The 10878-nt window shown below is 37.4% G+C and overlaps 2 protein-coding genes across 3 annotated transcripts in view; one reads left to right on the forward strand and one right to left on the reverse strand.

The window, feature by feature from the left end:
• Nucleotides 1–1214: 1214 nt before the first annotated feature.
• Nucleotides 1215–4243, reverse strand: LOC107689312 (stanniocalcin-like). Its single transcript, XM_016487266.1, has 4 exons — nucleotides 4069–4243; nucleotides 3381–3523; nucleotides 3069–3280; nucleotides 1215–2089 (listed from the first exon to the last, which is right to left on the reverse strand). Exons 1-4 carry the CDS (start codon nucleotides 4175–4177, stop codon nucleotides 1807–1809), a joined length of 747 nt encoding a protein of 248 aa, XP_016342752.1. The 5' UTR covers nucleotides 4178–4243; the 3' UTR covers nucleotides 1215–1806.
• Nucleotides 4244–6598: 2355 nt separating this feature from the next.
• LOC107689301 (rho-related BTB domain-containing protein 2-like) overlaps nucleotides 6599–10878 on the forward strand; it is a 22422-nt gene continuing 18142 nt past the window's right edge. Inside the window, exons 1-4 of one of the 2 annotated variants that reach the window (XM_016487244.1) lie at nucleotides 6599–6916; nucleotides 8373–8574; nucleotides 8665–8768; nucleotides 8846–9031. In XM_016487244.1, coding sequence (XP_016342730.1) covers nucleotides 6789–6916; nucleotides 8373–8574; nucleotides 8665–8768; nucleotides 8846–9031 — 620 coding nt within the window. In that variant the 5' untranslated portion in view covers nucleotides 6599–6788. The remainder of the gene's footprint in view (nucleotides 6917–8372; nucleotides 8575–8664; nucleotides 8769–8845; nucleotides 9032–10878) is intronic. The other variant, XM_016487253.1, reaches the window with a different exon arrangement.

Raw genomic sequence — 10878 nt, forward strand, 5'->3', positions numbered from 1 at the left:
TGAGAAATTTTAACCAAACTATGTTACAGACTTTTCATTAAGACCCTAAAGAATCATATCAACTTGTGGAAAATGGACATCCTATGACCCCTTTAACAGCTTGATAAAATGTTGTCACATTAGTGAAATTTCGCGGCCAAAAAGGTCCGCTGTCTATTAAGCAATGTAAAGCACACCTCATAGAAATCACCTTCAAGAAGCTTTCTGCTGGTCAGTGGTCAAATTCGGGTGACAGGCCTGCACACGTTGCAAAACTGGGGAAATTTTCGTCCTCCAGCGAATTTCCTAAAAAGCGTCGAATCCTGTTGAAATGACTGGATTTTGCGTGTGGAATTTCTTACCGGTAAATGATGGCACTTTTAATAATATGACTTTTTGTGTCATATACTAAGTCATATGAGATAAAAAGTTCAAAATAATGAGAACATTTTCAAAAATTGTGTATGTCAATAGGCTAATTATTACTTTTAGTCATAATTGTGACTTTTTATGTCATAATTATGATCTGTTATCTCATGTATGTAATAATTTCGACTTTTCTTCTCCTAAATATAACTTTTTCATGTTGTAATTATGAATGATCAAAGTACATGTTTTTGTTGTTGTTGTTTTTTTGCTTATATGGTGGAAATTACTTGGTTAAATGCGACTAATGTTTTCCATTTATGTCATTTTCCATTTATGATTAGATAATGTGTACACACTTTTTGCATAATTTGACCAAACTGCAGCTTGATCATTGAGCAGGATTGTCATTTAGGCAATCAACAATACGTGTTTTTTTTATACTGAAGAACAGACAAATTCAATATTTGTATAACATAGCATCAACTCTAGTGTTGTATAACACTAGATTTAGTCTAGTAACATTTCTTTTAGCTAGGCAAATCGTGCAGTTCTAATAGATCTACGAGATGATTTCCTAATGTAACGTAAAAATATACAAACAAATATGTAAATACAGTTTCAATGTTACGGCTCATTGTTAGGAGAAATGTGTGACCACAAGGAAACAATTGCATTTCCAAAAAGAGTGTTTTGTCTGGTAAATTGTAAGAACGCGATGTGTTTGAAAGCAGCGCCCCCTTGCGAGCACAGAAACATTACTGTTTGATGAGTTTAGATTTAGATTCTATTATAACAGTAGCCTATATGGATGCTTTTGGCAACATCATGGTTACATTTCATACCGTCAGAAATGAAAGCTGAAACTATTTAGTATATCAGGAAGTTTTATTTCTATCCAAGCACATCAACTATACAATATCAGCAAAATGAACAAAGTATGCCCTATACAATATTTCCCATGACCAGCATAGGAAACATATCCAGAAATATGTAGTTTTCTCTCTCTTAAAGAATAAAGACTCTTCATTGTCATTTCAGATCACAATAAACAATAATATACTATATAAATTACATTTGGTAGGAAAATAAATATAAATTATTTTCAGTTTACACTAATAAATACTTCTGTCCTGCCACTACAAGTTGATTAAGGTGACAGGTTTCCTTTTTTCAAAATTTCATGATAATATCCTGCACATCACAATTTAGCTTCTCTTGCATTAGGCCATAAACCATGCAATAAATATTAAGAGTCTAAAACATGTTTTCTGCTATAAATGACATTGGCATGTATATTGAATGTAATGCAATTAAAGAATCAAGTAGTTGTTGGTTTTCGTGAACTAAGCAAAGATCTCCATTGTGTCCGGTTATAAAACTACATTTTTTAATGCAATCTTCCATTTATACACATCAGCGTGATGCATGTTGCATATGGAGAGTTGTGAAGATGCGACTCTAAGAGCTCCCTTCAACTGAGCGTTTCCTGGCGAAGAGGTGCGTGGGGTCCCTGTTGCGCAGGTTGGGCTGGATCTTGAACATGGGAGGCCAGCGGAAGCCGGTGTGGCCCTCCATCCCAGAAGACCCAGCAGCAGCAGGTTCGGGTGGGCAGGGCTTGTTTTGAAGCAGCTGGAAGAGTGTGGCCATATCAGGTCCAAGTCTGGCCACCAGCCCGGCTCGCACCACCTCCACGGTGTCTTCGTCGCACTCCATCAAGCTCTGCAGAAGTGTGCTGTAGTACCTGCAACACCAAGGTATGATGCATTAGAATGCACAGTTGAATACGCTCACTTTATACAGGAATTCCAAAATGTTAACATTTACATTTAGCCTACATATTTGTATGGTGTTTCTTTTTCTGAGAAACACAAATTGTGGAAGAATTTTACTTAAAATTATTTTTCATTTCATGTTGGTAAATCTCCAAATTACCAAAAACATAGTAAACATTATATAAATGTTGGTCTGCTCCTCAAACAAGTTTATCATATGGTGCCAGAAGATTTAAAATATAGTACACAATATCAAACTTATTTTAACGTAAAAACGGGCACGGCCATTTGTAACTTGAATGTGCGAGGCTTCCGGTGTCATTTGCTTCCAGTTATTATACTCGTACAAAAACAGCCCTTTATGGTTCTTGCTATTGCAAACTGTTATTTCATATCATATATCTTATCCTTTTAATGTATTATTTTAATGTAAACTGGCTTGATACAAATAGTTTCACCCTTTACTGCACTAGGAAGTCTAGCGGATTCACAGAAAATAGCTTTGCAAAATAATGTGGAAAGTGTATTATTGCATTTATTACCTTACATTGTACAGTATATTGCATTAGGATTGTTATAATTTTGAACACCTTATAATTATTATATTTATTTTTATATTTTGTGTGTATCGTTGGTTTGGCAATAGCCTATTGTATAAAAGTTAAAAATGTACCTGAACCAATCGTATAGACTTATTTATTGCTTTGAACTGCCATTATATAGAAAAGAGCTGCACTAAAAAAATAATGTTTCTTTGTTTCATGGAAGAAAGGAGTGAGTAAAGAAATAAAAGGCGCGAATTTTCATTTGCGTCTGCTATCCCTTTAAAGGGGTCATATGATGCTTATTTAAAGATCATTATTTTGTGTATTTGGTGTAACAGAATATGTTGACATGCTTTAATGTTCAAAAAAACACATTCAATCACGCACGCCAATCAAGTATTACCTGTTTGGGAAGTGGCTGGGCACCTGGACCACGTCTCCGATGGCCTCAGGGTTGGATCTGGCCACCTCGCAGATGTCAAGCTTCTTGTAGCATTCCTCCTGCACTTCAGCAATCATCTTCTGGAAGGTGGAACAGCGTTTGATGGTCTGGAAGACCTTAGAGGTGATACCGTTGGCGATACACTTGATGCTGTCTTTCACAAACGTCTTACCCTGGAAAAAACGAACATGACTTGCATTCAGGGCCACGGAAAGTAAAAAGGCATAATTTTGATTCGCTAAGTAAAGGGTTCAGGTCAATGAGCGTTTGTACCTCTGTATTAAAAATTGCAGCAGTGTGGAAGAAGGCGTTACAGATCTCATGCATGCCGTCAGTATCGCAGGTCGAGTTCTCCAGACATGCGAACGTTGCGCAGCCCACCTGCAGAGCTCCGTTCAGACAGCGGGCAACCTCAGCTGGAGGAAGAAGATAAATACGTTTTTGGGAGGTACTTTTGTTCAAAGAAGTGTGAAAGTGGACATTTTTACTAGATAGCCTAGGCCAGGGCTAGGCAGTCCTTAAAGTTGCTTAGATCTTGCTCAAAGGTGAAGTTCTGGAATTGAACCGACAACCTTCAGTTAGTAACCACTAAGCATTTCTGAACATTTGCCCATGCACACTCCTAAAAAAAACAAAAGCAGATAATTCAATAAAGGAAATAATACTAGGCCTACTTACTAGGGCTGTTGGCTGAGAATCGTGCTCGTCTTGGTTGTGCAGGTTCTTGATCTGTTCCAAACACAGACGCAACCACTGCGGCTCTCTAGGACCGAACTTGCCTACCCCTGGCCTAGGCAGTCCTTAAAGTTGCTTAGATCTTGCTCAAAGGTGAAGTTCTGGAATTGAACCGACAACCTTCAGTTAGTAACCACTAAGCATTTCTGAACATTTGCCCATGCACACTCCTAAAAAAAACAAAAGCAGATAATTCAATAAAGGAAATAATACTAGGCCTACTTACTAGGGCTGTTGGCTGAGAATCGTGCTCGTCTTGGTTGTGCAGGTTCTTGATCTGTTCCAAACACAGACGCAACCAAAACGAGTAAAACAAATCCGTTTTTCAGGAGCATGTCTGCACTTAGAACCAAAACCAAGCACTCAAAACAGGAGGCGTTTGCTGATTCTGTGGGTTTGTGTTTCAGGTTGATGACAGCCTCAGCTTTATACAGATCTTCAGCTGAGCTCGACGGCTCATAAATCCCCACCATCACCAATCAGAACGCAGAATCCTGAAAGCTCAAACTTTCCGTATCTTTGTAAATATTCATGGGCGGATATTAATGCAGACCCACCTGATATGATTTTATCTCCATGTTAGACGTTTAAATTCTTGTTACAACGCATTTTGAATGCTGTCATCTGTGATGTAGATAAAAAAAAGATACTTATTCCAAATACTGTCCATTTTAAAGTTGCACCTTATACACTCTTAAAATAAAGGTTCCAAAAGGGAGATGTAAAGATCTGAAGAACCTTATGCCACAGAATGTTTCCATTGACGTTAAAGGTTCTTCATGGAACCATTGTTTCTTTAAGTTTTAAGAGTGTAGCAAATCTAAACTGTTAAACATCAACTATCATAAAAAAACTAAATCTTAGATTTCTTATGTTTCTAAATTATGTTTGGTTTACATTCTCATCTGGAGGATCTTGATTTACCCTGTTCAGTAACTATATAGAAGATAAATGATATTCCCCTCAGGCAGGTCATTCTCAATGACTTTGTTGAAAACAACTACAGTGTGTTTGGTTTGGATTTCATGTGACTGATTTCATTTATGCACATCTGTATTATTTGATGCGTTTGGCTGCGTTTCTTAAAGAGGGTTCAGAGAGTTTTGTTGACACCTTGCAAAGGTAACTGTGCTAAAGGTACAGTACAAACATAGGGGAAGTCGTGGCCTAATGGTTAGAGAGTTGGACTCGTAACCCAAAGGTTGCGGGGTTCGAGTCTCGTACCGGCAGGGATTGTAGGTGGGGGGAGTGAATGTACAGCGCTCTCTCCCACCTTCAATACCACGACTGAGGTGAGCAAGGCACCGAACCCCCAACTGCTCCCGGGCACCACAGCAAAAAATGGCTGTCCACTGCTCTGTGTGTGTGTGTTCACTGCTGTGTGTGTGCACTTTGGATGGGATAAATGCAGAGCACTAATTCCGAGTATGGGTCACCATACTTGGCCACATGTCCCTTCACTTTTTGAAAATGCTGAAGGGTTTAATGAAAACAGACATATGTAGCTTGTCAGAACTCGTTCACTAAACATCCGTTCCCATCGTTTGCAGTGCTGGGTCTGACAGAGAAACGTTTATCAGTGTCTAATCAGTGGATGTCGCAAAGGCTTTAGAGGAAGTGATGTGTTTTCCATGATGAATTTCATTAGCCTCAAGAAATTTCCTCCCCTAAAGGGTTAATTACACTGATAATGATCAAACGCTCACTGGTTTTGTAGAAGTGGGCTGGAGATGTAGCTATTTTGGTTTTATTACCTTTGTTCACACAGATGCCTGTTTGTTACTGTTGAAGTAGGGCAGGAAAGTCACACCCACATCTTTACTGAATAACGTGAATGAGTAGTCTAAAGAATAAATACACACACACACCGTAGGCCTGTAATTTTCCAAAAACCCATTGACTCTCAGACTACATGGAAATGCTTATCAATAATTTCTCCTTCATGAGACACTGAAGTCATATTTACCTGACTTTTAGTCAACTTACCTGAGACATTTAGCGAAAAATCTAAAATGTGATTGACATCATGTGCAGAGCCTATAAGAAACCCTTTCTTAGCCTATAAGAAAGACATAAATCAATCATTTTTTATAAATAATAAATGTTTTGCCCTATTATGTGACTAATCAAACATAAGAAATTTCGTGACATTGAACATGTTAACTTCTTTTTTCCGTTGAAGCACAAGAAGCTCTGTTGGATATGGTGGATAATCACGGCTGTCATCAAATAACTAAATATTATTATTATTATTATTAAGGGTTTACAGGCCTAACAAATAGTAAAAACTGTAGAAATTATGAATGCAAATTTTCCGACCCAATTCTTCACTCATATTGACATGCTGACATTATTTAATAATGACAGATTTTATATTATTATTATTTTTTTTTAAGTATAACGCATTTCAGTCTCGGATTTTTAGACTTGACTTATGACTTGACTTATCTATGAACAACACAAAGCTACAAACGCACATCATGCACGCAGACATATCTTCAGTCTATTATTAGGCCTATTTGGGTACAAGAGTATGAAGTGAGTGTCAGATATAGATGTGCAAACAGAATTCAGAAGTCAGAAAGAGCTTTATTACTAAGTATGATTTTAATGACCGGAGATGGCATCAGGTTGGTAGTTACGAAGCTTGAGGTAGTTAAATGTGTCATATATATTTGATGTCTTTACGACTTTTTCTTCTCAGTCACCCATTCTCAACCGCGTTTGTGTGGTGCGTCAGATGGCGCTGCCTACATGCGGAAGAGAAACCAAAGAACACCGGGAATGTCACGAATCAGAAACCTCCAGCCGTCGCGCTTTTCTGCTCATTCAGTCGGTGTATTTAACTAAAAGAAGCTCAAGAACAAGGTTTGGCTGGTAGCATGGGTTAGCTAAGGCCTGGTTACGGTAAAATAATTCTGTATCTTCCGCGTCTCCGCCGGGAAAATGAAGTGTATGCCCGGTTCGCTTCAGGTGCACGCCGCATCCAAAGGGAATTTTATCACCATCATCTTCATCTCTAAGATCACAAATGACTGCCAACCTGATGCATCCCTTCAATTCACTTCGGTAAGGTCTTGCGCGTTTATAAATGCATGTGCTTGTACAGGATATATTAATTGCCCTCTTGAGCAGGACATTACGGAGGAGTATTACATAAGTTCAGGGTGAAGGCTGTGTCTCAAAACCTAGTGAGCTACCTACCTAGACAGCATTTGTCGGCATCGTAGGCGTATTTTTTTCAGCCCATTCTGAGCGCGTTTAGAGATGCTGACGGCCAGCCTGTTGTTTTTATTTACAACGCTGCGCTTGAATACTTGACTCTGATTGGTCAGTAACAACGCTTTGGGTGTTTAATTTTTATTTAGTTATTTTTGGCTAAATGTATTAGCTAACTGCACTTCTTTTATTTTTCTTGTAACTTTTGAGAGATATTTAGAGCGGGAGTCCCCAGTTACAGCAGAAAAAAACATTGCTATAATAAGTTATCTCCAAAATTTGTTCCGCTAATATTCTATAGAAAAGTAATCTTGTCTATGCAGGCTAGAGTAGGCTAATAGTAATATTTAATTTTGTTGCTTTGATGTAATGGACTACTTTTTGTAGTGGAAGTTTAAAGATTATTAGCACTACTTTTATTTTTCTCGTAACTTATGCAGGGAAAACCAAACATTTTCTCTAATAGTCTATACAAAAAGTACATTTCTTCTATTGAGAAAAATAATATTTGAATTTTGCTGCTACGATGTAATGGACTATTTTTTTTTTGTAGTTAAAGATCTTTAAAATGGTCGCCAAACCAGATATTTTGTAATTGTCCATAGCAACGCTTGGTCTACTTTTATTTTGCTTGAAACTTTTGAGAGACATTTAAAATGGGAGTCCCCAGTTAAAGCAGAAAAACAAAAACATTGTTATTAGAGTTTTAAGTTGTCGCCAAATTATTTTTGCTAATAGCCTATACAAAAAAAAAATAATTTTTATTTTATTTGATTAAACTCACTACAAGAGTTTTTGCCAAAAATGTTTGGTAGTAGTCTATAGAAAAAGTAAGCTTTTCTTTGTAGAGTAATACTAATATTTAAATTATTTTGTTGCTACAATGTAATGGGCTATTTTTTTTTTTTGTAGCAGAAGCTTAAAATTACTCTTACAAGTAAAATATTTGATTCTTTACAAATGTGGAATTATAAATATTCCTTACAGTTCACAAACATTGACCATACAGGCAAACTGAGCAAAAATGAGCTTTAACAATTATGATTGAATATGGATACTGCATTAACAACTTACTGTTATATCACACATTTTTTTATTGCCATTTAATGAAGAAGTCTGCTATCATTTTGTATCTGGGATATCATATATATCATTTACTCAATCTTTTGATTAATACCCATCTTGCTTGCATGTTGAATATCAGGAAATAAAAAGTATATATATTTATAGACATCATTTACAGTATGCTTGATGACATTTGAAATTTTTCCGTAGTATTTTGAGTTGCATGACTTTATCCATTGCTTTTAGGTCCCAGTTTACAGATACTGACATGGACTATGAGAGGCCTAATGTCGAAACCATTAAATGTGTGGTGGTGGGAGACAATGCTGTGGGTAAAACGCGTCTGATTTGTGCCCGCGCGTGTAACGCCACTCTTACACAGTACCAGCTCCTCGCCACCCATGTGCCCACTGTCTGGGCCATTGACCAGTACAGAGTCTGTCAAGAGGTCTGGGTTTTTATCTTTGCACTTATGACACTTCAGAAGCTAACTCCAGTCCAATTCCAACTTGAATCCAAATCTCTTCTGGTTTTGAAGGTTCTGGAACGCTCCAGAGATGTACTGGATGATGTGAGTGTGTCTCTTCGATTATGGGACACCTTTGGAGACCATCACAAAGACCGCCGCTTCGCTTATGGCAGGTGTGTTTGTGGATTACATCGGTCTTGAAAATGACTAGATGTTTTTTTGAATGCTTTATTTTGTGTCTGGACACTAGGTCAGACGTGGTGGTCCTGTGCTTCTCCATTGCCAACCCCAATTCTCTGTTTCACGTGAAGACCATGTGGTACCCAGAGATCAAGCACTTCTGCCCTCGTGCCCCAGTCATTCTGGTGGGCTGCCAGTTAGACCTGCGTTATGCTGACCTGGAGGCTGTTAACAGGGCAAGGAGACCTCTTGCCAGGTGAATTGTCCAATTTTTTCATCTAGATTTAAAGGGGTCATCGGATGCAAAATTAACTTTTTACGTATTGTTCGAACTGAAATGTGTCTTGGCAGTGTGTGTACACAACCACCCTATAATGATAAAGATCCACCCAGTGCTTTTTTTTTTTTTAAATCCTGACAAACCATAACCCCTTTCTCAAATCAAGCCGTTCACAAATTCTTGGATGTGTTACGTCACACGTACCCAGGCCACTCCCACGATAGTTGATTGACACTGGTGTTTTACCTTAGACCTGCCCTGAGTGAGCTGTCAACAGTCCGCCATTGTTTCGACGCCAGGGCAGGTGTAGACAAGAATGGCTCCTAAGCGATTGAGGTGTTTTGTTGTTGGATGTAATAATGAACATAGCAGTCATCATTTACTCCTGACATCTGAGCTGCTGAACTGAGCTGCTGATCTACCTAAATGCATCTGTTCGTGAATGTAAGTCTCTTACATTCACCAAGGCTTATTTAATTAATTAAAAATAAAAGTGATATTATGAAATATTACAATTTAAAGTAGCTGTTTTCTATTTTGATATATTTTAAAATAGTATTTATTCTTATTTTTGTGGAAAACATGACAATTTTTTAGGATTCATTGATGTTGATAAAGTTGAATATAAAGTACAGCATTTATTAGAAAATTATTCATTATAAATGCCTTTCCTCTCATTTTTGATCAAATACTTTTATAATCAAAATAATTTATTAAAATATAAATTATAAATTAAAATATAAATAACCTTTTTAATTAAAAAAAACTACATAAAGAATTCATAAAAAAATGATTAACTGCCTCATACCTGCTTCTCTAAATTGTAAATATGAAATATATATATTATAAATGTAAAAATATCAATTATGTCTTTATATCATAAATAGCAAAATATTAAATTCAATTCAAGTTTATTTGTGTCGCGCTTTTCACGATGCAAATCGTTGCAAAGCAGCTTTACAGAAAATGAAAGATTCTACATTATATTTAGTAATACCTTATTAGTGGTGACTATCTCAAGTTGATGTCCATTATAGAAAAATTTGGTAGTTTTGTATGTTGTCTGAGGGTTGGCATCATCTGAGGTCCTCTGTGGGGGGGGTTGGCATCATCTCTTCTCAGGTGTTCGGTCATCTCAGGTCTTTGTAAGTGCTGGATTCAGACTGAAGCTTGTGTAATTCCTAGTTACCAGGGATGCCAATCCCGTGGCAGGAACGGAGAAGGTAATGGCTGGAACAGCACCTACGCTAATGTTTATCTAAGCAAAAGAATGGAAATGTGCATTTGATCAGATGTAACTAAAGTACAAGGTTATGAGATACATTATGTGAATGCTTGGCTAAAGAGATGTGTCTTTAATATATATTTAAACAGAGAGCGTGTGTCTGAACCCCGAACGCTATCAGGAAGGCTATTCCAGAGTTTGGGAGCCAAATGTGAAAAAGCTGTACCTCCTTTAGTGGACTTTGCTATCCTAGGAACTACCAAGAGTCCAGAGTTTTGCGACCTTAGAGAGCGTGATGAATTGTAGCGTGGTAGAAGACTAGTTAGGTACGCAGGAGCTAAACCATTAAGAGCCTTATAGGTAAGTAATAATATTTTGTAACTGATACGGAACTTAATAGGTAGCCAGTGCAGAGACTGTAAAATTGGGGTAATATGATCATATTTTCTTGACCTGGTAAGGACTCTAGCCGCTGCATTTTGGACTACCTGTAGCTTGTTTATTGAAGATGCAGGACAACCACCTAGCAGTGCATTACAATAGTCCAGTCTAGAGGTCATGAATGCATGAACTAGCTTTTCTGCATCAGAAACAGGTA

The sequence above is a fragment of the Sinocyclocheilus anshuiensis genome, unplaced genomic scaffold, assembly GCF_001515605.1.
Source record: "Sinocyclocheilus anshuiensis isolate Anshui unplaced genomic scaffold, SAMN03320099.WGS_v1.1 scaffold393, whole genome shotgun sequence".
NCBI lineage: Eukaryota > Metazoa > Chordata > Actinopteri > Cypriniformes > Cyprinidae > Sinocyclocheilus > Sinocyclocheilus anshuiensis.